Source organism: Toxorhynchites rutilus, chromosome 3, assembly GCF_029784135.1.
Source record: "Toxorhynchites rutilus septentrionalis strain SRP chromosome 3, ASM2978413v1, whole genome shotgun sequence".
In the NCBI taxonomy this organism is placed as follows: Eukaryota; Metazoa; Arthropoda; class Insecta; order Diptera; family Culicidae; genus Toxorhynchites; species Toxorhynchites rutilus.
This window is the reverse complement of record NC_073746.1, coordinates 274,237,415-274,253,968: the sequence shown is the minus strand read 5'-3', so window position 1 is coordinate 274,253,968 and position 16,554 is coordinate 274,237,415. Positions and strand designations below refer to the sequence as shown.

Sequence of the window (16,554 nt, the reverse complement as noted above, 5' to 3'; positions counted from 1 at the left end):
GCTTAATTTGAACGCACCTGCTGTAGTCCTGCGATCAAGGGAATTTCTGCGGATAGATTTCAGGCGAACCGAATACGGGAGAAATGAACCAATTGTATCAATGTGTCGTGAATTTAATTATGTGTTTCACCTGTTCGATTTCTGTTGTTCTGTGGATGTATTTAAGCGTCGTTTGAAACATTTTAATTTGTCTACTTGATGTTTTTGACTGTTTACCTTAATCTTAATTATATTCATGTAGACTACAAGTCATTATATCATTCTTTGTTCATTTACTATCTTTTAACATTAAAAAAAATTGAACGGTGAAAAAATATTCATAACTAGAGTAGTTAAGAGCTAATGAAGTGAGAGGGTTCAATAAAAAAGTTGTGCCATTTTTTCAAATTTCTAGACTAGAAAACTGCCTTAAAGTGTTCAACAGCTAGATTGCTGCCAACATCAATTTAAAAGTTTTCATGTCTCTAACATATAATAATAGGTTCAAAATGATCGGGGCGTCCGTAATATAACATTAACAGACGAGATGCAACCTAAATGATAATTAACACCCAATCGTCTGTTCGAAACTTTTCCGAATAAATCCAACCCGCTATCCCGCTCCGTTCTCAGTTCTACACGTATAATGTCTCAGTTCGAAGAGTTCATCCTGTGCGAGCGAATCACTTTCTGGGTTTGGAAATGTTACGGTCTTTGGGCGAGCAAGGATGAAAGCCCGTACTACCGAGCGTTCCGACGGATATACCACTTTTTCTTCACCTTTATCTATCTGATCGCGATGTTCGCCAGTGCCTTCTACACGGACAATCTGTGGTCAGGTATTATGTTCATCTTGCTGACCGAGATCGCCATGGTCACGAAAACAATCGTAACCACGAACAGGTTTGAAACTATCTATCGACTGCATCGGTTGACCATCACGGAACATTTCACACCGAGGACGGAACATGAGTGGCAAGTTCATAGGAAATTGTTTGGCACCTTGAGTGCGGCTTTAATGGTATACCTACTGGGGAGCCTTAGTGCCTGCCTTTCACATTTCGCATACTTGTTCGACGGTCAGTACAAACTGCCATATTTCGGATGGTTCTACTGGGTTCCACTCGGAAAAACGAATCCAACCAACTTTTACTGGGTGTTCAGTTATCAGATGTTCGGAATGATAGGCCACTGTCTACTGAATGTCACTGGTGATATGCATATCATATACCTTCTGGCGGCAGCCGGGAGTCAGCTGGATTTGTTGAAACTGAGATTCGCGAAACTGCCGGCCGATTGCAACAGGTCCCAGACATACAGGAAGACATTCGCAGAGAACGTTCAGCAGTACAACCGGATTCACAGGTAAAGGTTATGGCTTATGCATACTTATGTCCAAGCAAACCATTTGTCATGACAATTGTCATGCGAAAATGCGAAAACAGAATAGAAACTGAGAGAGGTTGGCGTCGACATCATGCCTCATACCGTATGTTTCTATTCTGTTTTCGCATTTACGCATGACAATTGTCATGACAAATGGTTTGCTTGCTTATGTCATATGAATGAACAATCCATCAGATTTTTCATATTATTGTCACTGGCTCTGTCAGGTATTTGCCTTTCGAATCAGAGCTACATGTTGTCTTGAAATATCGATGTCGTGGCCGTTTCGTGTTCACTATTTTTTTATGTACTCTCACTCAAGACCAGTGAATGTAATTTGAAAAGTCGTATGGATTTAAAAAAAAAAAGGGAACGGCAAATTTTCGTATTTTTTTTTTATCCCATTTATTTATTAGGCTCATTAGCATTTAGCTGTAACAGAGCCGGGTTTAATCGTGTACATGTACATATGTTTATGTTTCTATGAATTGTGAATTACACAGTAGTTAGTAGTAGCCATTTAGGCGTTAAGTTTTCTGTTCCATTACATTATAGTAAATTACACAGTAGTAGCCATTTAGGCGTAAGGGTATTCTTTCTGTTCATCCATTGTTCAGCAGACCGGACAGCGGAGACAGTTGATATTGATCATTTTTGAGTTATTTATAGAACAGCAGCCCGATGTTTCTTACAGAGCAGAGCAGTTGTATGGATGAATCGATCTTATTTCGACCGTGGATCGATTTCCATCGCTGATGATGACTACGTGGACGTAGTTATTCTCTAACAACACAAAGATGGTCAATTGAGGGCCCTGAGTTTGAACTCACGATCGATCGCTTGGTAAGCGAATGCGTAACCAAGTGGCTACGAAGACCCCCAATTTTCGTATATTTTGAATCATTTTAACGGAGCGATATTTCTGCATTGCATCGAGGGATTAAAATGGGTTCCTTATGATAACTCCAAGCGCAGCACATCAACAACCGAACCGAAGCTTCTCGGTCAAAGCCCAGTTCTGATTTTGGGATCATGAATCAATCACAATCTCAATGATGTTATTGGTGCATTTGATCTGAATATTGTAAAGCAAAAGGTTACAATAAAACGAGAGACTTGATAATGTGATTTTGCAACATAAAACTGCTTAATCCTATGACGTTGTCAAGATATAGAGGAACTACTGATTGGTTGAATATTGTAAACAAGAGTTATGGATATAATTACCTAGTGCTCCCTTGGCCGAGTGGTTAGCGTCATAACTAACATGCCGGGTGTTCGGGTTCGATTCCCGTTCTGGTCGGGGGAATTTTTCGTCAAAGAAATTTCCTCCGACTTGCACTGTGATCACGCGTATTCTAGAGCTTGCCACTCAGAATGCATTCAAGGCGTGTTATTTGGCATAGAAATCTCAACTAAGTACTAATAAAAATGACGCAAGTAATACTACGTTGAGACGGCGAAGTTCCTCTAGGAACGTTAGCGCCATTGAAAAAAAAAATATATATAATTACCTAAGTATCGCGGATAGATTCAAAATGGTTGTCAAAAATACAACGATCAGGAGGATCAAAAAGTGTTACTTTTACGTCAAGTATTATAATAATCCTTTTCATAGAGAAAGTATCGTAATCGATGATAAGAATAATCAAATTTATAAAAATGAACGAACTACATTTTTCGCCAATTAATGCTAGTGTTCAAAATCATAAGGGCCTAACTGAATTTTTGCCAGGAACTGAAATTTTGATATTATTGAGATGTTCTAAGTAGCCTTTTACTGAGCGTTTTTATTTGCATTGATCATTTTGGTAAAACTCTGGTTCGGTCACGAACGTAAATCCGTAAGCCGTAAGCCCGAGTTGGTAAACGTTTGTTACCTTGAGCTGAAAAAAGTTCACAGATGAGTGCACGGAGAAAAAAGTTGCAGGACTCAATAGTTTCATATCGTGGTAGACAGATTGAACTGCCTTTTAACCTCTGGCAGACCGATTCGAACTATAAATCATCACAGCGTGTGCCTCTTCTGGTGAATAATCGTTGGTTGACTCAATCTCTTCGCATGATCAAAACCTTGCAATCAACGCCTTCAAATCCCTAGTAATTGACATGTTGCAATTTGTACGAATTTACTCTATTTACTCGAAGTGCCATCCCTTCACTAACCACTCAGTCAAAAACTGATTCATTTAGTGTGGGTTGTTGATCAAACTATCCTTTTTGTAGTGCTCGAAGATGTCGGAGAAGAATTCGATTCCAATAATAATAATTCCGAGCACTTCAAGCAGTATTGATTTCATTTACCGCCAGATTAATCGAGGATGTTGAAGCTTCTCGGTTTTCCTTCGAACCATTAGAATGTTTTCGCCTTGGTGATTTCGCGACATTCGTCGGAACATTTCTTTCTGCTTTAAAGTGCACAAATGAATGGTATCTTCCCTTACAAATTCGGCAGGAAACATTCGAATTGAAATATTTTGCCCGGTGACCCTTTTTTAGGCAATTACGAGAATGGTAATGAGTATGCAATGTCTTATCCTTATCAGCGACGTTCGGTGAAAACCCATACACCAAAAGTATCTTCCAAAAATGTTGAATTTAAGAAAAAAATCTCCTTGAAAGTTAAAAGAAGCCAGTGAAGTGCGCCTGCACTGTTCGAAAGCCGGATTGAATCTCCATTTCCCAGTTCGAATGTCCTATTCGAACTCCTAATGATGACGAATTGAAATCCAATTCGGCTTTTAAAGCGTTGGCTCAATTATTGTTCAGCGGAATAAAATCCTATTTATTTCTTCTCTTGATGGGGAACCTCTTGAAGCGCCCCTAATCATGAACATTTTGTAAAGGTGCTTGGAGGATACATTCCTCACATTTCTTCAGGCGCGACTTAATTTCAAGCCCGCGAGTACATCCACCACATCGAAACATCTCACATTACGATTTTATTCGTCAGCCAGTGTCGCTGACTATTTTAAATGTTTCTACTGACGCGAATATGAAAAAAAACAGGGTCGAGTTCCTATGCGGCTCGGGCCGGCCAGTTCAACATCCGCGCGACTTAAATTCCGCGTAATCAAATTTTTGTTTGCCATAATATATATAGCCTAGTCGATTCTGATTGGTGAATATGAAATGTATTCCGAAGCACCTCCCTTTTTGATAAAATGTATAGTGTTAGGTCAATTGATATGGAGTGCGAAAAATAAAGGGTCGGAAGTTACACGTTAAGAGGATCGGTCGTGTTTTAGTTGCCCAAAGAAAAGTCCAAGATCGTTCGGTCAGCTACACTCTATTCTTATTTTGAATGGATGTATTTATGATGGCGAATCAATGCAGAATAATCTGTGTTCTCCTTCTTGAACCACAATAGCAGGTGTGATGGCGACCTGCTTTTGAACTACACGCTTCCAATGACGATTCTTCTTTCCATGCCGAGCGAACATCCTTGCATGGCGTTGAAGCATCATCAAATAAAAACCACGATCTTCTGTCGCCATCAATCCTATGATGAGGCGCCATAGAAGTCGCGAACCCAAATCCTCAGCCCTATTCTGTATTCCGACGGATTTCCATTTCGTTCGAAACCGTTATTTCGTTCGAGTTATAATTTCGCTTTTCCTATTTCGAACGTTTTGTCCATTTAATGTTCGAAGAGAAACAGATCGAACGAAATGCAAAAACAACTCGAACGGAATACAGAATGGAATCTTATCAAGTCGTTCGAAATATTTCGAATCGATCGAAATACAGAATAGGGGTGCCTATCTTTATATCGCCAGTTCATAATCCATCTTATCCGCCAATAATCGTCAAACCATATCCAATGTACGTCAATATTAGCCATTTCCATTGATCCAGCTCGAAGGACCATTATCCGAGCGATATGCTGAAATCCTTCCACTATGTAGTCTATCTTTCAACAGTCGTAGAAAATCCTGAAGTTTATTGCGAGTTCCAACAAAAATGTTCCATTGTCAGAATATAAGTCACTGCACATTCCTCTGTGAGATATGAATCTGAGCAACACTTATCCGATTTGTCTACTGATAGATTTCTTCAAATGTTTCGCAGATTTATATCTCGCCGATGAATGTGTGCTATAAGTTACTGCACACATTCATCGGCGAGATATAAATCCGTCAAAAGAACGAATTTTGCAATAAACTTTAGGATTTTCTACGGCTGTTGAAAGATAGTCAACATAATGAAAGGATTTCAGTATATCGCTCGGATAATGGTCCATTACGTTGGGGAGCCTGGCCTTCAAATTCACAGATCCAGATAACTCTGTTCCTGGGCCCCAACACGAGCCAAATCAATCCCCATTTCATTTTCAAATTTGAACAATCGTAACAAACAATAAATCGGTAGCAGAGGCTTCTAGGGCTAATCCGAAAATTCATTACCATGTCTGTGTTACACCAAAATAATAGAACGTCTTCATTTTTAACTAATGTGAATTTCACCCTTATATTTAACTCAAAACTAATTCACTTCAGCTTTGTAAGGGAGACAGAGATAGCATTTTCGGAACCGATCTTTGCCCAAATGTGCGCTAGCGGTGTAACAATTTGCGCGTCCGTGTTGCGGCTCTCTAGTGTAAGCTTTTTAAGGATAAATTGAGAGAAAAAGCCCTTTATAAATCATGACCATTCTAGATCAACATCTTGGACCAAATCGGGATCACAATTCCCATATTTATTTACCTCATAGCTATGTTGGGTCAAATATTTCTGCCTTGCTACTACGGCAATGAGATCACACTCAAGAGTCAGCAACTGACGAAAGCCTTATTCGCCTCCGAATGGTACAAATTGGCAGTAGTTGACCGGAAGGAATTGACGAGGTTTATGTTACGCACCAACAAACCGATACAACTGAAGGCTGGCGGGTTTTTCTATTACAATCTGGAGGCATTCACAGCAGTTTGTAGCAATGTATGTTTGAGAAGAATTTATAATCTATATTGTTACTTTACAGACACTCAATACAGCATACTCAATCTACGCAGTCGTTAACAGAAAGCAACGGTCGTAACATTTCTCATATGCTGGAAGAAATGTTTCGGTGATAATCGAACTACGAGGGTGGTTCAAAAAATGAGTTTCAGTGTCTCAAAAATCGCGGAAAAATAAAGTTAGGACAAAAAACAAGGTGATTTCCATAACCTACGTTTAATTTTCTATATTTCTACATAATCACCGTAACGTTCGAGGCATTTTTCATAGCGTGGCACGAGTTTTCTATTCCGAGCGCGAAGTGCGTAGCGTCCAACTTTCCGAAGTACGATGTAACTGCGTCACAAATTTCTTCAGTGTTATCGAATCGTTGACCGCCGAACGCCTGCTTCGTCACCGGGAATAAATGATAGTCGCTAGGGGCGAGGTCGGGGGAGTAAGGAGGATGCTCGAACACAGTCCATCTGATTTTTTTCAATTGCTATTGAGTTACGTGAGCAGAATGGGGCCGCGCATTATCGTGGATGAGGAACACTTCTTTCGTCAATAAACCTGGCCTTTTGTTCTTAATCGGTCCAAAACTTCACAATAGTACAGTGATGAAACTGTCGTCGTAGATCTAACGTCAGGAGTAGTGATGCGGCGACCAGTGATTCGGGTTCTGGACAAGGCATCGGAAAACAATAAAACTAGGGTAACACAGTACCACCGAACTCCTGTCCACTCCATCCTGCGCATTAGATTAGCAACAGTCCATGACAATTTGTCTGACAACCATCGAAATCCAGTGTTACAGTCTCGTGATCTATTTCTCATACACATCTCACAAAAAACGTAGAGTGTGAAACGAGTGTAATTCAATATAAAAAATGTATACTGCTCCAACTTCTGTTATCCTTCCGTAGGGTTTGCTAAATACAAAACAAGGGAACCAAATGTAAGTGTTTATATTTATTTAAAACATATCCTAACTAATTTTAATGAATAAATACAGCTTTGAGGTCGCTTAACAACAATTTACGTGTGCTACAAAAATTATCCGAAAAACCATCGAACATGCACATTTTTCCCCATCTTAATCCGGTCATTTGTGGAGCAAAGCACGGTTGAATTCGATCAATTGTTTTCGGTAACGTTCACTATCAACCAATGAAGCTTGTAATTCGGTGTCTTCATATCCTTTCGATGATTGTAACGTTCTTCATTCTGCACATCAAAATAACATTTTTCAAACTTTTTTAACCATTTATAACATTGCGATCCAACTACCTCGCTCCCTGGACTCCCTTTCGGTCCGGTAAACTTGCATCGCACTCATTCAGCCATAGCAACTCTCGGGGGCTTAATGCTTCGCTGAAGAGTTCGTGGTTCATCTTCATTCGCTATACTCCATTTTCCTGTATATCGCCGTATATTGTTCTTAGCACTCAGCGTTCGAAAACACGAGGTGCGTGCGAGTCTTCTTCGATTTGTACATCGTATAATCAGACGTGGTCGGAGTTTGTTTGATCTTAGGGATTTCGGAACCTCCTAGTTGGTACGACTTCCTTTGACTATGCGTATTCGAATTTCACTGTTATTTTTGTTGTCAGTTGTTATCAACGATCCAAGGTGGATAAACTCGTCGAACACCCGTCGATTACAACATTACGACCAAAAAGGACTCTGTTACGATCAGCACCTCCTGCTAGCATGTATCCAGTCTTGGATGTATTAATCACTAAGCTAATCAGACCTTCCTCGTGATTCAGTCGAATATAAAGGGTGTGTCACATCAAATTTCATCACGGAAAAAATGCTGTAGAAATTCGCCCAGTAGACCGATCCTTTTGAAAATTTTTGACAGTAAAATAAAAACTATTAAACAACTTTTGGCATTTTCTTTTTATTCATACTTCGAGCCCAAGCCCGTATGCTCACACCTTCCTCTTTACCCCGTCCATAAGGTTCTGTACAACGTCAGGTTGTAGTTTTTTTTGAACAGAAATCCATTTTCTCTTGAAGTCTGCCTCCGATTTGACAACTTTTGGGTTCTTCCGGAGGGCCTGCTTCATAGTCGCCCAATATTTCTCTATTGGGCGAAGCTCCGGCGCGTTGGGCGGGTTCATTTCCTTTGGCACGAAGGTGACCCCGTTGGCTTCGTACCACTCCAACACGTCCTTTGAATAGTGGCACGAAGCGAGATCCGGCTAGAAGATGGTCGGGCTCTCGTGTTGCTTCAATAGTGGTAGTAAGCGCTTCTGTAGGCACTCCTTAAGGTAAACCTGCCCGTTTACCGTGCCGGTCATCACGAAGGGGGCGCTCTGCTTTCCGCAAGAGCAGATCGCTTGCCACACCATGTACTTTTTGGCAAACTTGGATAGTTTCTGCTTGCGAATCTCCTCTGGAACGCTGAATTTGTCCTCTGCGGAGAAGAACAACAGGCCCGGCAGCTGACGAAAGTCCGCTTTGACGTAGGTTACGTCGTCCATTACCAGGCAATGCGGCTTCGTCAGCATTTCGGTGTACAGCTTCCGGGCTCGCGTCTTCCCCACCATGTTTTGCCTTTCGTCGCGGTTAGGAGCTTTCTGAACCTTGTATGTACGCAGGCCCTCCCGCTGCTTGGTCCGCCGGACGAATGAACTTGACAAATTCAGCTTATTGGCGACATCCCGGACCGAACTTCTCGGATCACGTCTAAACTGCTTAACTACGCGCTTGTGATCTTTTTCACTGACGGAGCATCCATTTTTGCCGTTCTTCACCTTCCGGTCGATGGCTAGGTTCTCGAAGTATCGTTTTAGTACTCTGCTGACCGTGGATTGGACGATTCCCAGCATCTTACCGATGTCCCGATGTGACAACTCCGGATTCTCGAAATGAGTGCGCAGGATTAATTCACGACGCTCTTTTTCGTTCGACGACATTTTTCCAAATTTACGAAAAATTTACAGTGAAGCATGGCCAACGTGATCTATACACTCTTATCTGGTTATAAGCGAAAGCTGAAGATATAATTCCTAAAAATTAAATTTCTACAGCGTTTTTTCCGTGATGCAATTTGATGTGACACACCCTTTATAAGTCCACTACCGTCGCATGTGTTTTTCCAATCATGGCCACGCAATCGGCGAAACAGATAAACTGACTGGAATTATTGAAGATCGCGTCCCGCATGCTGGGACCCGCTCTCCACATTACAGCGTCCAGTGTTGCATTGTAGAGCATACAGGAGAGTCCATTGCTTCGTCGAAGTCCCCTGGGTGTCTCGAAAGGTTCAGACAGAACGCCAGAAATCCGCACACTGCATCGTTAGCGTTCGGGGAAAGTCCTGCTCGTCCATTATTCTCCATTCGATCGATGATATCATATTAGACTTTGAAGTCGACGATGATGTGGTGCGTAGGGACTTAATATGTGGAGGATCTGCCGCAGAGTAAAAATCTAGTAAGTCGTAGAACCCGCAGACATGAATCTGGCTTGAGAACTGGTTAGTATTGGTTGCACAGCATTTCTCACAATACAACCTGTCACCTTTTTATAGATGGAGTATTATCTTTTTTTTTTCTTCTCCTCCGCTAGCTGTTAATACTTACCAACTGCTTTGTGGTTCTCACTTTCTTAATGTTGCTGCGCTCCACGCAAGGAGCATAGTGCCTTTGTTAGAAGCTTTCATCCTGGGCGATTCGCAGCTCTCGCCTTAACCCGTGTCCAGGTCGAATTCTGGTCGACTAAAATTATCTCATTTGGCTCCGTCTCCGTCGCCAGGAACCTCTGGGTCTGCCACTACTGCATTGTCCTTGCGGGTTCCAGTCTAATGCTTGTATGTAGATTTCAACAGCACTATTCCTTAATGTGTGGTCGATCGACCGACACTTATGCTCGTGGACCTCTGATAACATCGGCGTCTGCTGGCAACAACGATGGAGCACGTCATGCGAAATCCAGTTGTCTGGCCACCAGGCCCGAATTTTATACCTCAGGCGTTGGTACACGAAGATAAGAAGCTTCCGCGCGTTCTCTGCTGATACGCCCCATGTCTCACAAGCGTAAAGCACTGATTTCACGTTGGAATTAAAGATCCAGTTTTTGGAGTGGTGATTTGGTTCTCATTGTAACGTGACTTTGTGTGCTGGTCGATCAGGAAAAAGTGTGACCCCAATCACCTTGTTGTTGCCACAAAACTCGGTAAATAGTTCGCCGTTTTCGCTCATCTCGCCTATATCGTAGCGTCACATGATGCGCTCGTAGTCCGTGTTGTCGCAACCTATTTTCGCGTTGAAATCGCGACTTATTGTCACCCTTCGGAATCTTGTCCACGACATTTTAGCTGGCTGTAGTAGTTCTCCTTCTCCTGCGGCTCAGCAGCGTTGGCTGGCACGTATCTCTGGATAATTGTGAGGTTTCGCACCCATGTCCTGAATCTGGCTACGATCACACTGCTGATTACAGACTTCCACTTCAACAGTGCCGCGTGAGCCTGTACGCTGAGCTGGAACTCCACGACAACTCCACGGTGCTGTGGAGCATTGTCACCACGTATGCCAGAGTACAGTAGTACCTGTCCCGAAGGTAGTCGGTGTTCTCCAAATTTCGGCCAACGGACTTCACTCAGCCCCAGTATATCGAGCCACATGCGCCTCGCCTCGCTAGCCAGTTGGGGCAACTTACCCTGCTGCGCCAAGCTCAAAACATTCTATGTGTCCTTTGTTTCACTAGAAGTCGTTGCCGTTAAATCAGTCCGTATTCTTCTAACTTGGGTTTCCGTAATAGTTTGATTTCGGATACAGTGGTTTATTAGCTCAACAACCTTATCCTCCGCGACGGGTTTGCCATCTTAGCTCTAGCCTCAGGGAAAAAGCATTTCGTATTCAGTCGCTAGATGCCTACCAGACAGACGCTCCACGATGAACAGACGCTCGGAATTTATAGTATTTCATTGTAGGAGTAACCCTCAAAAGCTAAACGAGCCAGCGAGAAAAAAAAATCTGGGCCCTGCTACACAATTCATGAATTTCATTCCATTCACCTTTTTTTACAAAATTGAATTCGTTGAAGAAACGAACTGAAAAGTGATAACTATAACCATATTTTAGTTCAGAAAACGTGTGAATTTGCCCCATTAAAATGTAGATAAGGGATTTTTGTTTTGCGCTATTTGCAGGCACGATCTGCTGAAGAGCAGACCATGACAATTTCGAAGCTGAAAGATGAAAATGAATTTTTTACTTCTTCCATTCTCTTCAGAGCAATTCCAAATAAAATCATCCTAAAATGCAGATTTGAAAAACATGATTCGAATGAAAGCTTGTATTTCGTTTGCGTTGGAGGAAATATGAGTTTTCCACAGCAATTGGGATTTTTTTTGACTGAAGTGAAACTTTTGAAAAGGGCGTACATACCGGATAGTTGCCGTAAAATATCGTAGTAAAATCACACCAGGATTCATAATTTGTGAATAAAAATGATTGTTAACATACAAAAATTCGAAGTTTCGAAAATTCATAAAAATTGGATGTTCCACAAAGTTTGTCAAAAATAGTTTTACCATCTTGTACTAATTTTTTAAATTTTCTACATTTTCTACATTTCTAGTTAAAAAAAAGAGTACTATTTTTTTTCTCAGTGTACATTTTTTCACATTTCAACATCAATACTCTATAACTCTTTCTAAGACTTTATTTCGATACAACTCATAGTTTTTGAGATAAAAATTATCAAAAATTTGTCTTACTAAAATCGATACGCCCTTTTCAAAAGTTACCGATATCAAAGGGGCATTTGATTCAGTTTCCATGGAAATTCTCTCAGAGAAACTTCGTAATCGTAGACTGTCGCCAATTCTGAATAATTTCCTGTACAATTTACTATCAGAAAAGCACATGTTTTTCAATCATGGCAGCTTGAAATCTTCTCGATACAGTTTTATGGGCCTACCACAAGGCTCCTGCCTAAGCCCCCTCTTGTATAGTTTTTACGTCAATGATATGGATGATTGTCTAACTAGAAACTGCACGCTGAGACAACTTGCAGACGATGGAGTTATTTCCATCACGGGTACTAATCCCGCCGTTCCGCAAAAATCCTTGCAAGATACCCTGAACAACCTGTTTACGAGGGCTCTCAAGCTGTGTATCGAATTCTCTACGGAGAAAACCGAAATGGTCAATTCCAATTCCAGCTTCACCTATCCGGCAAAACGATCATGCACTCTAAGTTTTTCAAATACCTTAGAGTATATTTTGATTCTAAATGTACCTGGGGAATACATATTGCGTATTTGAAACAGAAATGCCAGCAAAGAATCAATTTTCTCCAAACAATAACCGGAACATGGTGGGGCGCCCATCCAGGAGATTTCATTCAGTTGTACAAAACAACGATATTATCAGTGTTAGAATATGGCAGTTTTTGCTTCCGATCAGCTGCCAGGATTCATATTCTCAAGCTGGAGAGGATACAATATCGTTGCCTGCGTTGCATTCGACACATACGATGAGTCTCGAAGTCTTGGCAGGAGTACCCCCGCTTACTCTTCGGTTCACAGAATTATCCTACAGATTCCTCATCCGTTGCAAGATCATGAATCCATTGGTGATTGATAACTTCGAAAATCTACTCCAACTGTCAGTCCAACTCTCAGTCAAGTTTTATGTCTTTATACCATGAGTACCTTACCCATGAAGTGCACCCTTCACCAGGCATCTCCATCCAAGTTTGCTTCCCATACTTTTGCAATTCCTCTGTCATTTTTGATCTGTCCATGCGACAAAAAATCCATGGAACCCCAGATCTTCTACGCTTTAATGTTATTTCGTCGATATTTTCGGCAGAATATGGGAAAGTTGGATCTGATAAAATGTTCTTTACTGACGGTTCATTCATAAACGGGTCCACTGGCTTCGGCATCTTCAATGAAAATTCCAGTGCCTCTTCCAAACTCAAAGATCCTTGTTCCGTGTATGTCGCTGAACTGGGTGCGATATATTACGCATTAGGGATCATTGAAACATTGCCCATCGACCACTATTTTATTTTTTCAGACAGTCTCAGCTCAATAGAGGCAATCCGCTCAATGAAAGTTGATAAACGCTCATCTTATTTCCTAACAAGAATAAGACAACTATTGAGTGTTTTGGTCGAAAAATTATTCAAGATTACCTTAGCATGGGTTCCCTCTCATTGCTCGATTCCGGGGAATGAGAAAGCGGACTCGCTAGCTAAGGTGGGCGCTTTAGAAGGCACACTTTTTGAAAGGCAAATTGCTTATAAAGAATTTTTCCACATTCCTCGTCAGTATACGCTCGTAAGTTGGCAGCGCATGTGGAGTGGTGATGAGTTCGGTCGTTGGTTACACACGATTATCCCTAAGGTCTCGACAAGTGCATGGTTCAAGGGATTGAATGTAGGTCGTGATTTCATTCGCGTGATATCTCGGCTTATGTCCAATCACTACAACCTAAACGCGCATCTCTATCGCATTGGACTCGCAGCAAACAATCTTTGTGATTGTGGCGATGGCTACCACGACATCGAGCATGTTGTCTGGTCGTGTATCCGGTTCCATGCTGCTCGCTCTCAGCTCTCTAGAGCACTGAGAGCACAAGGCAGACAATCGGATATCCCCGTCCGGGATATCTTAGGTAGCCGGGATCCTGGATCTTCTGCTTCATCTATACCTGTTCCTCAGAAACGCCGATGTCAACGTTTAATGATGTTTCCTTCGTTGTGTCCCCGTTTCATATCCCTCCTATCCGATCGATAAACTTTTACTTAGTCGCGGCAATACATACACACACTCTTTACAGATACACGGGCCAAAGGTTGTGCAGTCCACTGATCATTCAACAAGAGCCAAAGGTTGTACCGCTCATGACAACTCTACACGAGCTGATGATTGCGCCGGCTAGTGACCATTCTATCCTGGATTCCTCGAGTCGAGAAAGACGCACCACGCTAGATATGGGGTACAGACTAGGGGGCGTTGCTGATTAATGGTCAGCTGCATCCCAATAGAAAGTATCCCGTGTCGGGCACACGTACAGAGCATCGAAGACTGCAACATACCAATTATGAGAACACTTGTAATACTAACCTCGAGCCAACCGCGAGTAATCGGTTACATATTACTAACATAATTGTAAGACAAAAATTGTCAAAATATTGGACTCCCGGCCCCGTCAGGCTAACGCCACATGTGCCTTCATAAAATATATATTTTGGATGGTGGGGCGCCCATCCAGGAGATTTCATTCAGTTGTACAAAACAACGATATTATCAGTGTTAGAATATGGCAGTTTTTGCTTCCGATCAGCTGCCAGGATTCATATTCTCAAGCTGGAGAGGATACAATATTGTTGCCTGCGTTGCATTCGACACATACGATGAGTCTCGAAGTCTTGGCAGGAGTACCCCCGCTTACTCTTCGGTTCACAGAATTATCCTACAGATTCCTCATCCGTTGCAAGATCATGAATCCATTGGTGATTGATAACTTCGAAAATCTACTCCAACTGTCAGTCCAACTCTCAGTCAAGTTTTATGTCTTTATACCATGAGTACCTTACCCATGAAATGCACCCTTCACCAGGCATCTCCATCCAAGTTTGCTTCCCATACTTTTGCAATTCCTCTGTCATTTTTGATCTGTCCATGCGACAAAAAATCCATGGAACCCCAGATCTTCTACGCTTTAATGTTATTTCGTCGATATTTTCGGGAAAATATGGGAAAGTTAGATCTGATAAAATGTTCTTTACTGACGGTTTATTCATACACGGGTACACTGGTTTCGGCATCTTCAATGAAAATTACAGTGCCTCTTTCAAACTCGAAGATCCTTGTTCCGTGTATGTCGCTGAAATGCTCTAGGGATCATTGAAACACTACCCATCGACCATTATTTTATTTTTTCAGACAGTCTCAACACAATAGAGGCAATCCGCTCAATGAAGGTTGATAAACGCTCATCTTATTTCCTAACAAGAATAAGAAAACTATTGAGTGTTTTGGTCGAAAAATTATTCAAGATTACCTTAGCGTGGGTTCCTTCTCATTGTTTGATTCCGGGAAATGAGAAAGCGGACTCGCTAGCTAAGATGGGCGCTTCAGAAGGCGAACTTTTTGAAAGGCAAATTGCTTATAACGATTTTTTTCACATTCCTCGTCAGCACACACTCGTTAGTTGGCGCATGTGGAGTGAAGATGAGTGCGGTCGCTGGTTACACACGATTATCCCTAAGGTCTCGACGAGTGCTTGGTTTAAGGGATTGAATGTAGGTCGTGATTTCATTCGCGCGATATCTCGGCTTATGTCCAATCACTACAACCTAAACGCGCTTCTTTATCGCATTGGGCTCGCAGCATGCAATCTATGTGATTGTGGCGATGGCTACCACGACATCGAGCATGTTGTCTGGTCGTGTATCCGGTTCCATGATGCCCGCTCTCAGCTCTCCAGAGCATTGAGGGCACAAGGCAGACAATCGGATATCCCCGTCCGGGATATCTTAGGTAGCCGTGATCCTGATCTTCTGCTCCATCTATACCTGTTCCTCAGAAACGCCGATGTCAACGTTTAATGATGTTTCCTTCGTTGTGTCCCTGTTTCATATCCCTCCTATCCGATCTATAAACTTTTACTTAGTCGCGGCAATACATACACACACTCTTTACAGATACACGGGCCGAAGGTTGTGCAGTCCACTGATTGAATAAGAGCCAAAGGTTGTACCGCTCATGACAACTCTACACGAGCTGATGTTTGTGCCGGCTAGTGACCATTCTCTCCTGGATTCCTCGAGTCAACAACAACGCATTACATTTTGTTTATTGGCCCAAAAAAATTATCTGTGCAAAGTTTCAGCTCAATCGGACATGATTTAGTGGTGCCTCAAAGCGCTCAAAGTTTTGATTTTTTCATCCTCGAAAATCTTCCAAGTCCCAAAAAGTCGTTCTTCGGCCAAAAAATTGTTTTAATGCATTCTTAAGTCATTTGGCATCGAAAAAAATCGATTTTCTAAACTTCCTTTACTCCCACTAAGGGAGATTTTCAAGGAACGAAAAATCAAAACTTTGAGAACTTTGAGGCATCCCTAAACCTTGTCCGATTGAGCTGAAATTTTGCACAGGTAATTTTTTTGGGCCAATAAACAAAATGTACACGGTCGTTTTTTTGAACTTGACATGACCATTTTAGCTGCCACCCTAATGAAGGCATATTAGCCTTACAACCAGAATTTGTAACTGTTC

At 41.8% G+C, this 16,554-nt stretch overlaps 1 protein-coding gene across 1 annotated transcript; it reads left to right on the top strand.

Annotated features, from left to right (window-relative positions):
* Positions 1–615: 615 nt before the first annotated feature.
* On the top strand, positions 616–6,421 carry LOC129777777 (odorant receptor 94b-like). The gene is made up of 4 exons (XM_055784261.1): positions 616–1,344; positions 5,865–5,964; positions 6,024–6,290; positions 6,346–6,421. Exons 1-4 carry the CDS (start codon positions 626–628, stop codon positions 6,400–6,402), a joined length of 1,143 nt encoding a protein of 380 aa, XP_055640236.1. The 5' UTR covers positions 616–625; the 3' UTR covers positions 6,403–6,421.
* Positions 6,422–16,554: the final 10,133 nt, after the last annotated feature.